The 16,918-nt window shown below is 41.8% G+C and overlaps 1 protein-coding gene across 1 annotated transcript in view; it reads right to left on the bottom strand.

The window, feature by feature from the left end:
- Window positions 1-2,627: 2,627 nt before the first annotated feature.
- LOC139017399 (cyclin-Y-like protein 1) overlaps window positions 2,628-16,918 on the bottom strand; it is a 37,446-nt gene continuing 23,155 nt past the window's right edge. The window contains exons 4-9 of the mRNA XM_070425804.1: window positions 16,651-16,686; window positions 14,037-14,088; window positions 11,481-11,600; window positions 7,065-7,231; window positions 3,884-4,049; window positions 2,628-2,738 (exon numbers count right to left, since the gene is read on the bottom strand). Coding sequence (XP_070281905.1) covers window positions 2,628-2,738; window positions 3,884-4,049; window positions 7,065-7,231; window positions 11,481-11,600; window positions 14,037-14,088; window positions 16,651-16,686 — 652 coding nt within the window. The remainder of the gene's footprint in view (window positions 2,739-3,883; window positions 4,050-7,064; window positions 7,232-11,480; window positions 11,601-14,036; window positions 14,089-16,650; window positions 16,687-16,918) is intronic.

Genomic DNA, 16,918 nt, shown 5'->3' with positions numbered 1-16,918 from the left:
GCGGCCCGGTTCTCACATCACGATCACCGTTCGCATTCAAGGAGCCTCATGGGTCCCGGCAGTCGCCTTGCCTGAGACCTGGTTTTCCAATAATGATCACGATCATGATCACGAACATGAGCTGCATGCAAGGCGGATCCTGGGTCCTGGTGTGCCACCTTACCTGTGGCCCGGCTTTCAAATCACAATCACGGGCCGCAAGCAAGGCATCTCCTGGGTTCCGGGGTAACGCCTTGCTTGTGGTCCACCTTCCTGATCTCAATCTCGGGCCAGAGGCACAGTGGCTCCTGGGTCCTGGTGTGCAGCCGTGCCTGAGGCCTGGCTTTCTGATCACGATCATGATCATGTGCCACAGGCAAGGAGGCTCTTGTGTCCCAGGGTGCCACCGTGCCTGTGGCCGGCCTTCTGATCATGATCTAGATCACGGGCCGCCTTGAGTCCTGGAGTGCTGCCTTGCCTGTGGTCCTGCTTTCAGATCGAGGTCAGGATCAAGATCACGGCTGCAGGCAAGGCAGCTCCTCGGTCCTGGGGTGCCACATTGCACTCGGCCCAGCTTTTAAATCATGATCACATGTTGACATGTAAGATAAATTCTCATATTTTCAGTTAACAAAACTTTTCAAATGTATATCACGATATAAAAAATTTAAAATCTCATTTTATTCATGTTCACTTTAAAAATGAGGCAAAGTAAACTGAAAAAGTACGAAACTATATTTTTCAAATGGGAATTCAGTGTAGTATGCCCACTTAAATTAGTTACTGAAGTAGCAAACTTAATGTATTATGAAGCCTTTTAATCTATCACTGTGGAACTTACATCACTGTACACAGTAAGTATACAGTATATACTAAGACACTAATAAAAAAAGTTACAATAAAAGATCTTACTATTTCCTTACTTTTTAATATAGAGACTGGCTTTAAGCACCTAATCTTTACAATAAATTTTAATTACTTCAACTATTCCTGCCAACATTCTGATAACTTTAATGAAATATTAAATATGCCTACATGCAACCCAGTAAAACCTGGAAAATATTTAAACTCAACTTAATGACCCTTTTGACTCACATCCTAGCCTAGTGAATATTTTCTACTCACTTCTTTCAACTGTATTATAAACTCTAAACATGTTAAATTTTTTGAAAGGTTATGCTTGCAAAGACTCAAGAAGAAACATCATGGAAGTGTTCAAATTTGTAAAATTCTTCCTTGCTAATGTGTTTTTTGAATTCGCCATTGTAACTGCAGAGTTAGGAGAGAAAATGCTGACATCACGGACACATTTTAACTCAAAAAGGCAATAGTGCAACACAGACAGTCCTACAGGGAAAGCAAGATGTAGATCACAAACAATGAAATTTTATTTTCTAGATACTGGTTGTCTAATTTCTTTAAAACCAATTACTAGACATGATAGCTAATGGCATGCATTATAGGTAGAGTAAGTCACTTACTCAATTTAAGCCCTTGGAAATACCTCCTAGCAAGGCGGTCCTGGAAAGTAATACAGAACAGCCACCCTTTGTATCCAGCGTCTGTACCACCAGAAATCTACACTTCACTAGTTCATTGGGGCAGTTTTAAGGCCAGTTACACAAGAATTTTCAAAGGCTAAAGAGCACAAAATATATGATTTTTATAATGAGAATAGTTGTTATTTAATTTCTTTGAAAGAGAAATCTTCACCCAGGCTAGATGGCTCAGTGGATTCGAGTGTCTTCCCAGGCACCAAAGGGTCCAGGATTCAGTGACCAGTCAGGGCACATACCCAGGTGCCAGGTTTGATCCCCAGTCCCAGACACTGGATGGGAGGCAACTGGTAGAGATTTCTCACATATCCATGTTTCTATCCCTTTCCCTTTCCTTCTCCCTTCCTTTCCCTCTGACATCAATTAAAAAGAAAGAGAAATCTTCAAAGTCAGAAAAACTGAAATGAAAACTCATAATTAAAATTATTTTAAAGTAATTCATATATGGTAACAATGTCCAAAAGGTTCCGGAGGAAAGGAAACAGCACATAATATATATATTTAAAAAGTAGCCATTTTGCTCTAGGAAGCAATATAAATATTTAAGGAATTTTCTACTGTAAAATAATCCATTTTCCACATTATTAAAGTAAACATTAAAGCATTTGAAACTATACTAGTATACAGAAATAGGTACTTTAAACTTACTAAGTGAGAGGACCAAAGCTGAAAAGAAAACGTCAAGTGGCAGGTTAACTAGAAATTGTTAAAAGTTTAAGAGAGACATTTCCTTTGTATCCAAAAATGAAAACAAAATTAAACAAATGTAATATCCTCTAGTAATAAAAATAATCAAAGGGAAATGAAAAATACTAAGGATCATAAATGAAGCATAGGCTAAAAAAGATCCTCATCAGGTTAAAACCTTTCACTTATTTTTAAGAGGAAATACTAAACTTGCCAGAATAGGGAATATTATACTTCAACAGTCCTTGTTTTGGTAGGTGAGATACTCATTATGTCAACCTCCCCCTCCCCGCGCCCCCGTCTCCCTTAAAAGAAAAGAACTTATCTGGGATTGGAGCAGAAGCAGTGATTCTTCTCCAGTCCTTGCAGATGAGGCGCTCACCATGTCACAGCCCTCATTCCTCCTTAAGATAAGATGGCATGGCCACGCTGCACATCAGTAAGGTTAGCACAGCTGCCAGATTTTTTTGTGGCCACCCTGCACAGGTTTTTGTTTTCACAATATCTGGAAATGGCCTAGGGGGAGACATAAGATAGAACACAGGTACATTCAAAATAAAGGAGCTGCAGCCTTCACAGAGAAAGCATCACTGATAGCCACACAGTCCCACTTCTTTATATGGATTATAGTCATTGCCTCTTCGGAGAGCTGGCGTATACACTGCATGGTCCTTGGGATCCTATTTTATGTTCATCCACGAAGTTAAGTAGTTTAGGGACTCTGATTAGATTGACAGAGCAAAGGGGAACTCAGTATTTTTTTTTAGTTTGAGTTTTTTCAAGATGTCAAAGGTGTGACAGTCTTCCTAACAACAGGATCATCTGTTGTCTGTACACTTGGTTCCTTAAATATAATAAATATACAGTTGGGAAATGTTATTGTTTACTCAGCTATTTACATTCTATCCAATCTTCATTAGCTAGCGTTTACTCTAAGGAAATTTTAATGAGGCAGGCATGTGCTGTATTTTACTGAAAGCTCGAAAGGTCTAGTGACTGATGCACCATCAAGGTACTATTTCACTTGCACATTAAGGCAGACGCACTCTAAAGGACTATTAAGTACCACAAAAACTGTCCATTTTAGTTATAATTTTGTTGTATACTCCCCAGAATTCATAAGCCATAAATATTATTTTGTCGCACATCCTTTACAATTGCCATTAAAAACCCATATACTTTCTACACCCAGTGTTTGAAGTACATATTCTACAATCTAAGTATCAGTCTCTCAGGTTACTTTTGTCTAACAAACTGAAGGTACTGAACTGTGATCTATACAGAAAAGACATGAATTTGCAAACTGAGTTAAGAGTGATAAGTAGAATATGGTTGTAGATATGATTAATGATACAATTGTAGGAAATTATTCATGTATGGTTATAAAATAGAATACAGTTTCAAAAAAAACCATCAAAGTTTAAAATGGATTTAAATTATTCTGAATCGTGGTCACAGAAAAGGTAATTTTTATAATGTAGGATTCTTATATACACCATAAAAATACTGCTAATATGATGTGAGAGAGTTAATAAGTCTTATTCAATGTGTTAGTTTAAAACAGCTTTTCATTTTCCTAGTCTCTACATAATATGATTTATGCACAGATACTGGTTTTTGAGTCTGACAGAAAACCCCACTTTGTGATTCCACAGCTTTACCTCTAGGTTCAGTGCTCTTTCTTTTCGAAGAGGAGACAATGCAATACGCAACAATCCATGGTCACTTGCTAAGGACCGAAGGTCAAAATAGTATTGGGCATAGACACTGGTAGAAACGTACAGACGAAACCGCAGTAGACATATGTATTGCCTTTCCAACTCATTTCTGGGGAAGAAGGAAAACACAAAACCACCACAGGGCAATTTTAGTCAACATGGTTCTCTTCAATATTGTCATTCTAAGATAGTAGGTTGGCTCTGAGTTTAGTTTTGAATTAAATAAAGGCTACCCAGCTGGGCTAATACACTAATGTTCAACCAGGCAAACAAGGCTCAACCATTTGTGGTCCCCTTTGAGTTTGGGACAAGGGGAAGGACTTTGAGTTTGGGACAAAGGGAAGGAGGTTATGTCTCTTGTGCACAACAGCTGTTGACTAGGGGCTCAATTATCAGAGTCCCATTAGTGCAGCTGTAGGTTTCTTCTTCTTGCTCACTCTCAGGGCTCCACTCTAGTGCTCAGATGAAAGGAATGATGTATGCTGTTTCTTAGCCCTGAAGAACTTGCAGACATTTTACCAGGCTGATAGCAGGAAGAGGATTAGTAAAATAGAGATGTGCCAACAAAAGGACTGGGCACATCACCACAGCAACAAATGGATCCATTCAGAACCACCACTCTTATCTTTGAGGGGAAAACTCTTGGAAAATTATCAGACACCAAAAAACAAACTGAGGAAGAGACAAATCAATGGAAGCATGTACAATGCTCATGGACAGGAAGCATTAACACCTTTAAAATGTCCATACCACCTCAAATAATCTCTTTCAACCAAATTCCTATCAAGATGCCAATGCCATCTTTTACAGAAGTAGAACAACTAATCCAGAGTTTTATACATACCCACAAAAGACCCTGGACAATTCGTCACAGCAGTTGAGAGAAAAACAAAAGAGGCTGGAGGTATCACACTACCTGATATCAACCTCCACTACAGGGTTATAGTCATCAAAACAGCATGGTACTAGCATGAAAACAAACATAGATCAATGAAACAAAATTGAAAGCCCAGAAATAACCCCACACCTATATGTTTAATTACTATTTGACAAAAGAGGAGACTTCATTCAATGGTATGAAGACAGTCTATTCAATAAATGATGTTGGGTAAATTGAACAGATACATTCAAACGTTGAAGCTAGACCACTTCTTACACCATATACAAGAATAGACTCAAAATGGATTGTTAACCTAAATGTAAGTGTCAAAACCATAAAACTCCTAGAAGAAAACATAGGCACTAAAATCTGGAATATTTCTCTTAGTGCTTTGCTGATAGATTACCCTGAGCAAGCAAAATAAAAGAAAAAATAAAGGAATGGGACTATATCAAACTAATAGTTTTAGTATAGCAAAAGAAAACAGCAACAAAATAAAAAGACAACCCACTGATGGGAAAACATATGTGACATTGATATATCTAATAGGGGGTTTAATATTCAAAATTTATAAAAAACATATATAACGCAACACCTTATAAAAAACATATACAGCTCAATACCAAAAATACGAACAATCTAATTAAAAAATGGACAGAGGACCTGAAAAGACACTTATCCAAAGAGAGCATACAGATGGCTGATAGATAGGAAAAGATGCTTAACATCACTGATCATCAGTGATATGCAAATTAAAACCACAATGAGATATCCTCACACCTGTCAGAATGGCTATCATCAACAAACAGCAAGTGCTGACAAGGATGTGGAGAAAAGGGAACCCTCGTGCACTTTTGGTGGCACGGTATATTGGTGCAGACACTGTGGGAAATAGTATGGAAGTTCCTCAAAAATTAAAAATTGAACTGCCTATGACTCAGTGATTCTACCCCTGGTATATATCTGAAGAAAACCAGGGCACTAATTGAGAGGATATATGCACCCTATATTCACTGCAGTATTATTCATAATCCTTAAGCTGTAGAAGCAACTCAAGTGCCCATTAACTGATGAGTGGATAAAAAAGCAGTGGAATATTATGACTCATCCATAAAAAAGAATGAATTCCTGCCATTTGTGAGAATAGTTTGACCTAGAGGGTATAATGTTAGTGAAATAAGTCAGTCAGAGAAATACAAATAACATATGATTTCACTAAAAAGCAATATAAATGAACAAACAAAACAGAAGCAGACTCAGAGGTAAAGGGAACATTTTGATGGTTGCCAGAGGAGAAGAGGTTTGGGGGCGCTGGGTGAAGAAGGTGAAGAAATTGAGAAGTACAGACTGGCAATTACAATGCAGTTATGGGGATATAAATTACACCATGGGAAAGAGAGTCAATAATACTGCAATAACTACGCATGGTGTCAGGTCAGTACTAAAAATACTGGGGAAAACACTTTGCAAAGCACATGATTTTCTAACCATTATACTGTACACCTGAGACTAATATGAAATAACTAGAATCCCGGTGCACAGATTTGTGTTCTTACACAACCCGGGACCCCTCAGGGGATGTCAGAGAGCCAGTTTCGGCCTGATCCCTGCAGGCCAGGCCGAGGGACCCCACTGGTGCACGAATCTGTGCACTGGGCCTCTAGTATGCATATAAGATCTTTGGTTAATCTCTTCCCGCACTTCCCACTCCCTCATTCTCTCTGAGATTCATCAGTCTGTTCCATGTTCCCATTCCTATGGTTTCACTCCTGTGTTAAGCATCTGCCCAGGTCGCCAGTGCACATCATAACTACTGGCTGGGCAGCCGGTCGCTTAGGTTTTTCTTTATATATAGATATTGAATGTAAAGTCTTATTGAAAATAAATGAAATTTTGAAAACGGGGGAATAAAAGACCTGAACTGATGGAAAGCGTTAAGAAAGGCCTGAAGGTATTTACATTACTGTTGTTTTTGAATCTGAGCTTCTACAAACTTTGCTACCAGAGAAATATACCAAATTATCACACAGATTATTACAATAATAACACATGAAGACATACTAATTAATGAGGAGTATGAAATGTCAAAGCAAATATGGATAGAAAAATGTATGTAATTTTATGCCTAGTTCAGTCTTCTGCACAATGGAACCTTTCAAAATATTTCTTATTTTGTAAACTTTATGGGGGCAAATAAGGTATTCGAAAATGGTTTGAAACTTCATCAAAATCTTGCCAACTCACAAGTTCTTGATTGTAATGCCCCTTAGCAATGAGAAGAAGTGAAAATTCCACATAGCCTCATCGTGCAGATACTTGTAGGTCAGAATAATCGCTCCCAAAACAATGCGTTTCCAGTTAGATGGGCAAATGTCGATTTCAGCATAAGATAAAAGTCTTTCTATGTAAACCTGCAAAGTAGAACACTGGTTTTTGATTCTAGTTCAGTTTAAGTGCTGTGATAAGAAATTTCAGGAATGATAGATTTCATCAGTTTTTGACATGCCTTTTATTCATAGCTTCTAGAGAGACTGCTTGGCCAGCCAAAGCCAGAGGCCAAGAAACAGTTGCAAATCAGACACTTCTACTGCCTACTTTCCCATGTGAATTTCCAGCCTGCTCACCAAAGAGTCGCTGGTTCCACTCTTGGCCCCTGTCAGGACTCATGCGGGAGGCAATCAATAGATGTCTCTCTCTCATACTGATGATTCTCTCTCTATTTCTCCTCTCCTCCCCTTTCTTTTCTACTTTCTCTGAAAATCAATGGATAAAATATCCTCTGGTGAGGATTAAAAATTTTTTTAAAGAGAGTCCCCCCAGTGGCTGCTGTGTGGTGCAGCAGGACTGGCAGTGCAAACAGGTGTGTCTGAGGCAGGTCTCTACAACTGTCAGGTATTCCTGGACTTAGTGCCTTTGTAAGAAACACACACGCACACCAAGGATAGACATTTCATATCCCCTAAGCCTCACATCTCCATCACGATTCTGTGAAATCCATCTCTGTCTTACACAACCTGAAGCTTGGTCAGTTCTGTTGGTTTCAGTTGGTAGCAGAGCTGCCAGTCTCTATCTCCCTGCTTCTCCTCTAAACCTGCCAGATAACTGGTGAGATCTCATGATTTCTTCACATGTATTACATGTCTATTCTACAAAGAACTGGGTGAAGTTAACAGCTAAGCAAAGATTATAGAGGCAAGCTGTGATTTGCTGTTTCGTCAAAGGGTTCTTTGAAGGAGAATATGTTTACTGTCTGAGATTATCAGATTGACAGCCCACATTAGCCAAGGTGTTAAAACCCAACTGTATTTTAGAAAGCAAAAGGTTACTGAACATTATGTGCTATTAGTGAAAGTTTGCACCAATCTTCCAAAGCTAAATGCTCCCAGATATCCTATGAATGAACCTCCTTACAAGGTTCAACTGTCAACTTTCTGGGAATAATTAGAGACATACACAACATTGGAAATCACTCAACTTTCCTTCATCACTTCTACAGATTTAGAATGTGCCATTGCTCATTCATTTATACCACTTGCCCTCCTGTGTCAGTGGAATTGAGATTTCTCTTTTCACTGAAACTCTTCTAGCAGTGAAGTCAATCCCATCCCACTTCTGAAGGACACCACCCACAATTACCTCTTCTTGAACACTTTCCTGTGCCAGAGATTCTCCCCAATATGAATGTATTTATGTGATACCCATCCCACTCCCCACAATCCCTAGACTGCCTCTTCTCTGTTTGCTCACAGTGAATGCCCTAAAGCTGCTTCTCATCTCCCACTCTCTCCTTCACCCACTGTATTCTGCCCCTGGCACTGTCACTCGACCGAAACTACTACTGCTAAGGTCATCGGTGCATGTGCACATACAAGCCAGAGCTCTTCACCGCAGCTCCCCACTCCCCACACATTCCCTAATGTCATGTGGGGCACTGCCATTTGCCTAAGTGCTTGGCCAAAGACATCCAATTGAGTTGACCTGTTGCAAATTGTTAGCAACTCTTGTTATCGCTGCCTGTCACTGATAGTGAGGCTGCTTCCTAGTCTATTTGTCACTTCTCACCCATGTGACTGTTATTGCCCCTGACTTCTCGGCCTCCACTCAGACTCCCAGCTACCATCATTCTCCCCAAAGCAGCCTGGATAGCTTTTGTAATCAAGAGCACTTCCCCACCCTGCTCAACTCTGCCAAAGTGTTTCCACCAAACAAATAAAAATGTCACTTTCTCCCATGGCCTGCAAGCTGCAAGGCCCAATCAGGTAGCACTTGCCCTTCTAGGTCCACATGACCTACATTCTCTCCCTCATTCCACACTCTGACCACACTGGCCATACCTCACTCTTACTCAAATACCAAGTATAAGTTCCCATCTCAGAGGCTGGCACTTATTCCCTCTGCACATAACGCCAGAGCTCCTCATCTTCCTCAGTTCAGTCAGGCCAGGGTCAGATGTCATCTCTTACAGAGGCTCTTCCTGATCACCTCTCTCAAGTAGCAAGCCCCTCTCAGCATGATATCACGTCACCCTGCTGTACCTTCGTGATATTTACTACTACCTGAGATATTCACCTTTTAACAACACTCAGTTAAAGAAATATTTATCTCTTCCTCACTAGGACAGAAGCTCCATAAAAGCAAACACTTTATTCAACCATGGCTCTCCTCTATCCTCTGCACTTAGATCTGTAAGGACTCAGCTCTGAAGGAGAAATCATCAGGCATAGCTTAGGATGATATCGAAAACAGGGAGAAACAATAAAATAGAAGGAAGATAAGCGAGGTTCCAGAAAGAGAGTGAGGTCAAAGTGCTCAATGCTGACAAGAAGTTGCTCATTCCATAAATATCCACTAAATACCTGCTCTTGTTACTCTTCCTGCTTCCATGCACTTTTTATTCACACATTTTCTTGGTATTGGAATAGCTAATACTAATTCCTTGCCAGTAGCTCAGATTCATGCTCAAATTCCACATATTCAAACGCGTGGCCTGGTGCATCAAAAGCGTGCATGGAGGGGGGTGTTCCCTCAGCCTAGCCTACACTCTCTCCAATTGGGAAGCCCTTGGAGGATGTCCAACTGCCAGATTAGGCCCAATCCCATGGGCCTAAACTGGCAGTCGGACATCTCCCTCACAATCTGGAACTGCTGGCTCCTAACTGCTCACCTGCCTACCTGCCTGATTGCCCCTAACTGCCTCTGCCTGACTGCCTGATTACCCCTAACTGCCCTCCTCTGCTGGCCAATTTGGTTCTGACTAGTCTCTTTCTATGCCAATCAGCATCAAAAGCTCTGCTTCCTAGGCAGCCATTGGCTCCTCACACTTCACCCAGATTTGGTTCTGACTGGTCAGTTTCTATGCCAGTCAGTGTCTCTGGGTCTATCAACAGAACCTGCTCAGAAGTGCGGCACTGATGAGCAGCCCCGGTGGAGACCTGGAGAGAAATAGAGATGCTGCTGCTGGCCCGGCTTGGAGAGAAAGAGAGAGGCAAGTGTTGATCAACAGCTGCCACACAGGCTATGGATCAGACCCTGATTCTCTCTTCAGGCCTCTCTCTGGGCCTGGTTTGCAGTCCCCTCAGCAGTCAGTGCTGGGTCATAGTGCCTGCAGCCACAGCAGTCAGTGCTGGGTCACCACGGCAACCAAGTGCTGACTGCAGGACTGACTTTCGGTTGGCTGAACCTCCGATTATGACGAACTCAGGGTTTTTATATAGTAGGATGATCTCTAGAGATGCCCCTCTGTCTCACAGGTGCATCATCTTAATGTGTTTGAAAAGCACTCACCCTCTTCTACCCCAGATGCTCTCCTTGCTGAGTTCCCTAGCTCTTCAAGTGGGAGCACCACTCCCGCCTTTGATCAGCTGTGCTCAGCACTCCAGAAGGCTGGCAGATACGTGGAAAAGCCTGTGTCTAATCCAGTGCCCACTGAGGGGTCTCTATTCGGAAGCACAGGCTGCCTCTCCAAAATTCTGACTGAACACTGACGGAGGAGGCACTGCACTAAGTACTCTTCCCTCAGACCAAGCAGGAGACTTTCCCCTTTAGGATTGTTCGAGGGAGGAGTGATACAATCCCCATTCCTTCTCACTAGAATGGAACACTCATTCCAAATGACACACTCTTTCCACAGGAATCCTAGGTGAATGACACAGAGCCCCTTACACAGCTGTAGCTGAGCAGACAACCAGCAAAGCCCTTTCAGGTCCTACTGGCACTAGAATCCTGGAAACATCACAGGCAGGCACAAGAGGACAGCAAGGACAGATGAACACCCATCATCCAAGGAACAGAGAACATTGGGCTCTAGTTCTCAGTCAGGACACACATTACAACTGCCTGGGGAATGCGGCCTGCGACTCAGCTTAGACCTACACTGAACCTGACACTGCCTGGGGCCCAGAAGGTTCTGTTATTGCCCCCATCCTGCCCCATCAGCACACCTTGTATGTATGCCTGTGTGCACTGCATGTGCCTATGTCTCCTGAGGTCTGGAGGGAGAAATTGGAAACCTCTCCCTCCTGCTGCCTTTGAAAACAATCGCTTTGTGGTGAAAAAAGCAAGGACATTTTAAATCATGGTGATTATTAAGCTCAAGTGTGTGAACTTTACATCCTTTGATAGGTTTCCCTTAATAAAGTTCTGAAAGAAGAACTATCTTACCAATGTTGTTATGGCATATCCTCCTGTTGCCTTAAAGGCAATGAAGAAAGGTCGAATAAATCTGTAAATTGATTCGGGATCAGGATTATGATGAAAGAATTCCTCAGGAACCTTTTCTTCCTGAAAGAAAGCATCCATTGAAGAAAAATATTAAGTACTTTTGTAACAACCATGTTCCACTTGTGCCCATGTGCCGCTTAAAATAATTTTGATTGGCTGACATGTATTTTAGCCTTTTAAATATAAATAATGGGACCTTAAAAAACAGCGACTGAATATTGACACTCAATAAAGATAAATACAGGCACAACCTCAGAATATTTATATATTCCTTTCCACCTTCCCCTACAATATTCTGTCTAAATGTGAACTATTTTTAGGCTCCAAAGACTTGTTGGTTATCATGTCATACTTCTCTGCAATCAACTTTGAGAATGTAACCATCAGGCTCTAAGGCTGTGCTGTGCATACAGTGCTCACCAGCCACATATTGTTATAGAGCATATCTGAAGACATTTGAAAATTTTTGTCATTCTAATTAATTCAATATTTAAATAGCTGTTTAATTGTCTTCTAGAGATCCTGACATATCTATTAGGTTTATGTACAAATATTCATATTGCTTGATGCTATTGAAAATTTTCTTTTAAAAATATACATTTTTGTTTTTCAGGCATGTTGTCCACTGTAGCTCACTAATTATACAAAGCTGAAACTCAGTTCTTACTGACCTATCCTATATAATTAAAGGGTAATAAGCAAATCGACCGAATGGCGGAAAATTGGTCGCTGTGATGCCCACTGACCACCAAGGGGCAGAGCCTCAACACAGGAGCTGACCCCTGGTGGTCAGTGTGCTCCCACAGGCGGAGTGCTGCTCAGCCAGAAGCCAGGCTGATGGCTGGCGAGCACAGTGTCTGTGGCAGGAGCCACTCCCGCCTCCGCGGCAGTGCTAAGGATGTAAGCCATCAGTCAGACATCCCCTAAGGGCTCCTAGACTGCAAAATGCACAGACTGGGCTGAGGGATCCTCCACCCCCAGTACATGAATGTCACGCACCAGGCCTCTAGTTTCTTATATAACATGAGAGGCTCAGTGCACAAAATCCGTGCATGGGTGGGTGGCTCTCAGCCTGTGCCCTCTCACAATCTGGGACCACTCACGTAGGGTCCCTAGGCTTGACTGGTGATGAGGCCCTATTGGGGCTTACCTTCTCCTGGCTACGGGCAGCTGGCCATGCCCCCATTCCTGCCACTGCTTGCCATTGGTGTGGCATTGCCAACCCCTACCCCATCACTTGGCATCTCCCTCTGCGGACAACAGGCGTGGGGTGTGATCATTGGCTGGCCTGGGATTTCCCTCTGCGGGGTGATCACTGGCTGGCCCTGCACACCCACCACCACATTGCTAGCCAGTGGGCTGGGCCTCCCTCTGTGGGTTGATTGATTGTAGGGGCCCCCAGATCAATCACTCTGCAGAGGGTGGCCCTGCCCACACACGACAGTGCTGTCTGTAGGGGTAGCCTGGATCTTCCTCTTTAGGACAATTAGTCGTGGGGCTCTGCCCACCCAGCTGGGGCTCCACAAATGGTCACAGCACAGAGGATGGCCTGGGCCTCCCTCATTGGGGCGATCACGGAGTGCCACCCCACCCCGATCGATCGCCCCGCCAGCCAGAGTCATGTGTCTCCCTCTTTGGGGCCTTGGCCTCCCTCTGTAGGGCGATCATGGGGCGATGGCTGGGCCCCCTGACCAATCACATTGCACCCACCTTGGCAGGCCTGGCACCAGTGTGTGTCATAGCATGGTCATCCAAAGTTCATCTGGAAGGTCGTTCTGCTGTTTGGTTGTTTGGTCGGTTTGCATAGTACACTTTTATTATTATAAACTAGAGGCCTGGTGCATGGATTTGAGCACAGGTGGGGTCCCGCGGCCTGGCCTACGGGGATCAGGCCAAAACCAGCTCTCCAACATCCCTTGAGGGCTCCCGGACTGTGAAAGGGTGCAGGTCAGGCTGAGGCACCCCTCACCCCAGTACACAAATGTTGTGCACTGGGCCTCTAGTTTCTTATATAACACTAGAGGTCTGATGCACAGATTTGTGCACAGGTGGGCTCCCCTGGTCTGGCCTGCAGGGATCAGGCTGAAACCGCTCTCCAACATCCCCCAAACGGTCTTGGAATGCAAGAGGGCAGTTCTCGGGGTTACACACCCCAGAATCGACTCCCTCCTCTCTGATTGCGGGTTCATCACCTGAGAACCACAGCTGCCAAGTCACAGCAACTCAGTAGCATCTGCATTGAGTGTCAGCCCCCTGTTGGTCAGTGCGTGCCATAGCTACCAGTTAGACAGTCGCTTATGCTTTTATATATAGAGATTCCTTTTGTAAAATAATTAGATACAACATGTGATGGGGAAGAAAACTTAAAGGAAGGTAATGTGAACTCCAAGCTGGAGAAAGTAATTTTTTACTAGTGATTAATTTTGAATCAAATCAGCATGGAATAAGCACAACTGTCTGAGAGAAAAGGACAACCTCAATACAACTGGCACTTACTGTGACAGGATGGAGTCTCTCATCAAAAATGTCCTTGGATCTATTTGCATCTCTAGAAAACAAGAACGTGATTGAAAAAAAACTAATCCAGGAATTGTTGTGTTAGCAACACATCTGCTGGGAGTAGAGGGGTGTGGAGGGAGCTTAACCTTCAACAAAGAAAGTCCTTCTACAAATTCTTCTCTTAGATCCCGTAGGAATTTTCTGACCTCTTTTTATTCAGCACATCAAATTCTTTGAAATTTTTTCTACAATGACCTGTCAGAGCTGCCTTTATAAGCATTGACCCTCCCTAATAGGCAACGCTTGGCAACCAAATCGATGGCCAGTCCTCTAACCTCTCATTGGCAGACACAGGAACATTTTACAACGCAGTAGTAGTGGGCAATTCTTCATGTGAGAATGAGATTCCTGTTTTTTTTTTCCACTGTTTTTTCTCTTACTAGTTTCCTATATTATATTCTTCTTGATTCTTTACAATAATCTGAGGTAAAAATTTGCCTTTGTATTTTAGAAGTGACCACTCTATTGATTTGAGGGGGAAAAATGGATTGGCTGCCTCCTATACATGGAACTGGAAAACTAGCTATGTGGCCTTACAGTATTGAACCTACAACCTAGGTATGTGCTGCCCTAACTTGGAATCAAACCTGCCAGCTTTTGGTGTACAAGACAATGCTCCAACCAACTGAGTGAGGGAAACCAGTCTTCTGGGGGTTTTTAGGTTTAATATTCCACATTACTACACTCTGCTCATTTACACAGTGGTTCTCCAAGTGTGTTTTGCAAGCTTCAGTGGTTCCACTAGACCATTTCCAGGAGACCCAGGAGGCCAAAACTGTTTGTATAGAAATATTAAGGCACTGCCTGCATTTACACTGACATTTGCAATGACTGGATAAAAGCCAAAGTCAGTAAAACTGGTTTCTGAGCAAGAATCAAGGCAGGGGTCCCAATCTGTGCTAGTAGTTATTCTATTCTTCACTGCCACTTGTTGACAAGAAATATGCTTTACTTAAGCACATCTTTGATAAAGCAGTGACAATGAATAATGTAATTAAAAGTTGAATCTTCTTTTTATACTCTACAGTGGTTCTCAACCTTCTGGCCCTTTAAATACAGTTCCTCATGTTGTGACCCAACCATAAAATTATTTTCGTTGCTACTTCATAACTGTAACGTTGTTACTGTTATGAGTTGTACTGTAAATATCTGATATGCAGGATGGTCTTAAGTGACCCTTGTGAAAGGATCATTTGACCGCCAAAGGGGTCGTGACCCACAGGTTGAGAAATGCTGCAAGGGGAAGTATGCATTAAGCATTTCTGCATACTGAAATGTGGTTGTTAAGGAAAAGCACTTGGAATTAGTTGTGAGATGAATGCCCTACTGTTCTCAGAGAATAATATTTTTATTTGATAATACAAGTGTCGTGCACTCAAGACTGAAAAGTGAGTCTGTCACTTCCAGGAAAATAACTTATACATTTCTTGCCAATTGCACAGTTCCAGCTATCAAGCTCAAAATCAAGATTGGGGAAAACTTGTATCCTTTATGTAACCTAACAGTTTTTCAATACCTAAAGTTTTTTCTGGGAAGACTGGTGGTTATGTGATGCTACCTAACAAAAGTGAGTTTTGATACTGTAAAAAGAAATGTGAGCTGATACTTTCCAAATGACCATTGCACAATGTTATTTGAAAATTACTTACAATTTAAGAGATTCATTTAGCATAGAAGATGTATGCATAGGTACTAATTTAACAGAGACCTTAGTACAAGTTCAAGGATAGGATTTAAAATTCCATTGTAACTAATTTCAGAAGACAGGTTCTGTAGACTTCTGGTATAGTATCAAAGAATATCCAAAATTATCTGAAGGCTTTGAAAATACAAACTTTTCTAGCCATAAAGATACATGAGGCTGGGTCTGCATATTGTTTATTCAAAACAAATTATTGAAATGACTGAGGTAATCACTAAGGATTGAAGACAGGGTGTAAGTGAGAATCAGCTGTCTTCTGTTGAACCAGACATAAAGAGATTTGCAAAATGTAAATAAGTGACACAATTTCCATTCGACCAATTTATTGTGGAAAATGATTCTCTTTTATAAAGAATTTTGTTACCACTATGACTTGCTTTCAGGGGTGTTTCTGCCCCCCAGGAAACATTCGGCCATGGTGGATACAGCTTTTGTTGTCAAAATGGGGCCTGGGAAGATTATGCTACTGGCATCTAGTGAGGAGAGGCCAGGGAAGCTGTAAACACCCTGTAACGCTCAAGGCAATCCGCCACAACAAAGCAGTATCCTGCTCAAAATTTCAACAGTGCTATAAAAACCATGTTTCAACATACAAGGAATTCATTTTTAAATTCTCAATTTTAATTTCTAATACAGTAAATATTAATATAACCCACATAAACAAATTTTCTTCAGGATCCTCAATACCTTATGCATTAGGAGTACTAAGACTAAAACAAATGGTTCATTTCAACAATGTAATAAGAGCACTATAGCTTACTCCAATAATATCCATAGTTAAAATCTAACACTAACTTTATATCTTGTAAGTTTATTAGCTAGAATAACAAGACTGGTTTTAAAACTCACCTCCTCTTTATGTGGTAATATATTGCTAGTGCCAGGCTGTGGAGAAAAGAAAAAGTAACAATTGACTTTATGTCAGGTCTGAAGACAGGTTTTAAAAGGGTTGTGGTGGGGGAAGACCATCCCAGCTGCCCAGTGGCCATGAGATCCTCATTCAGAAAGTATCACCCAAGCACTTTCTGCCTTGTGGTAGTTCTTTGTCAGTTACTAAAATTAGGAAAACCAAAATGCTAAGGAATATGCTGTTAGAAGACATGTTTTGGGTGATCAT

The sequence above is a fragment of the Myotis yumanensis genome, unplaced genomic scaffold (assembly GCF_028538775.1).
Source record: "Myotis yumanensis isolate MYYU_CA2020_CCGP unplaced genomic scaffold, mMyoYum1.0.hap1 SCAF_1, whole genome shotgun sequence".
Lineage (NCBI taxonomy): Eukaryota > Metazoa > Chordata > Mammalia > Chiroptera > Vespertilionidae > Myotis > Myotis yumanensis.
The sequence above is the reverse complement of the archived record's forward strand: the minus strand, read 5'-3'. Positions and strand labels throughout refer to the sequence as shown.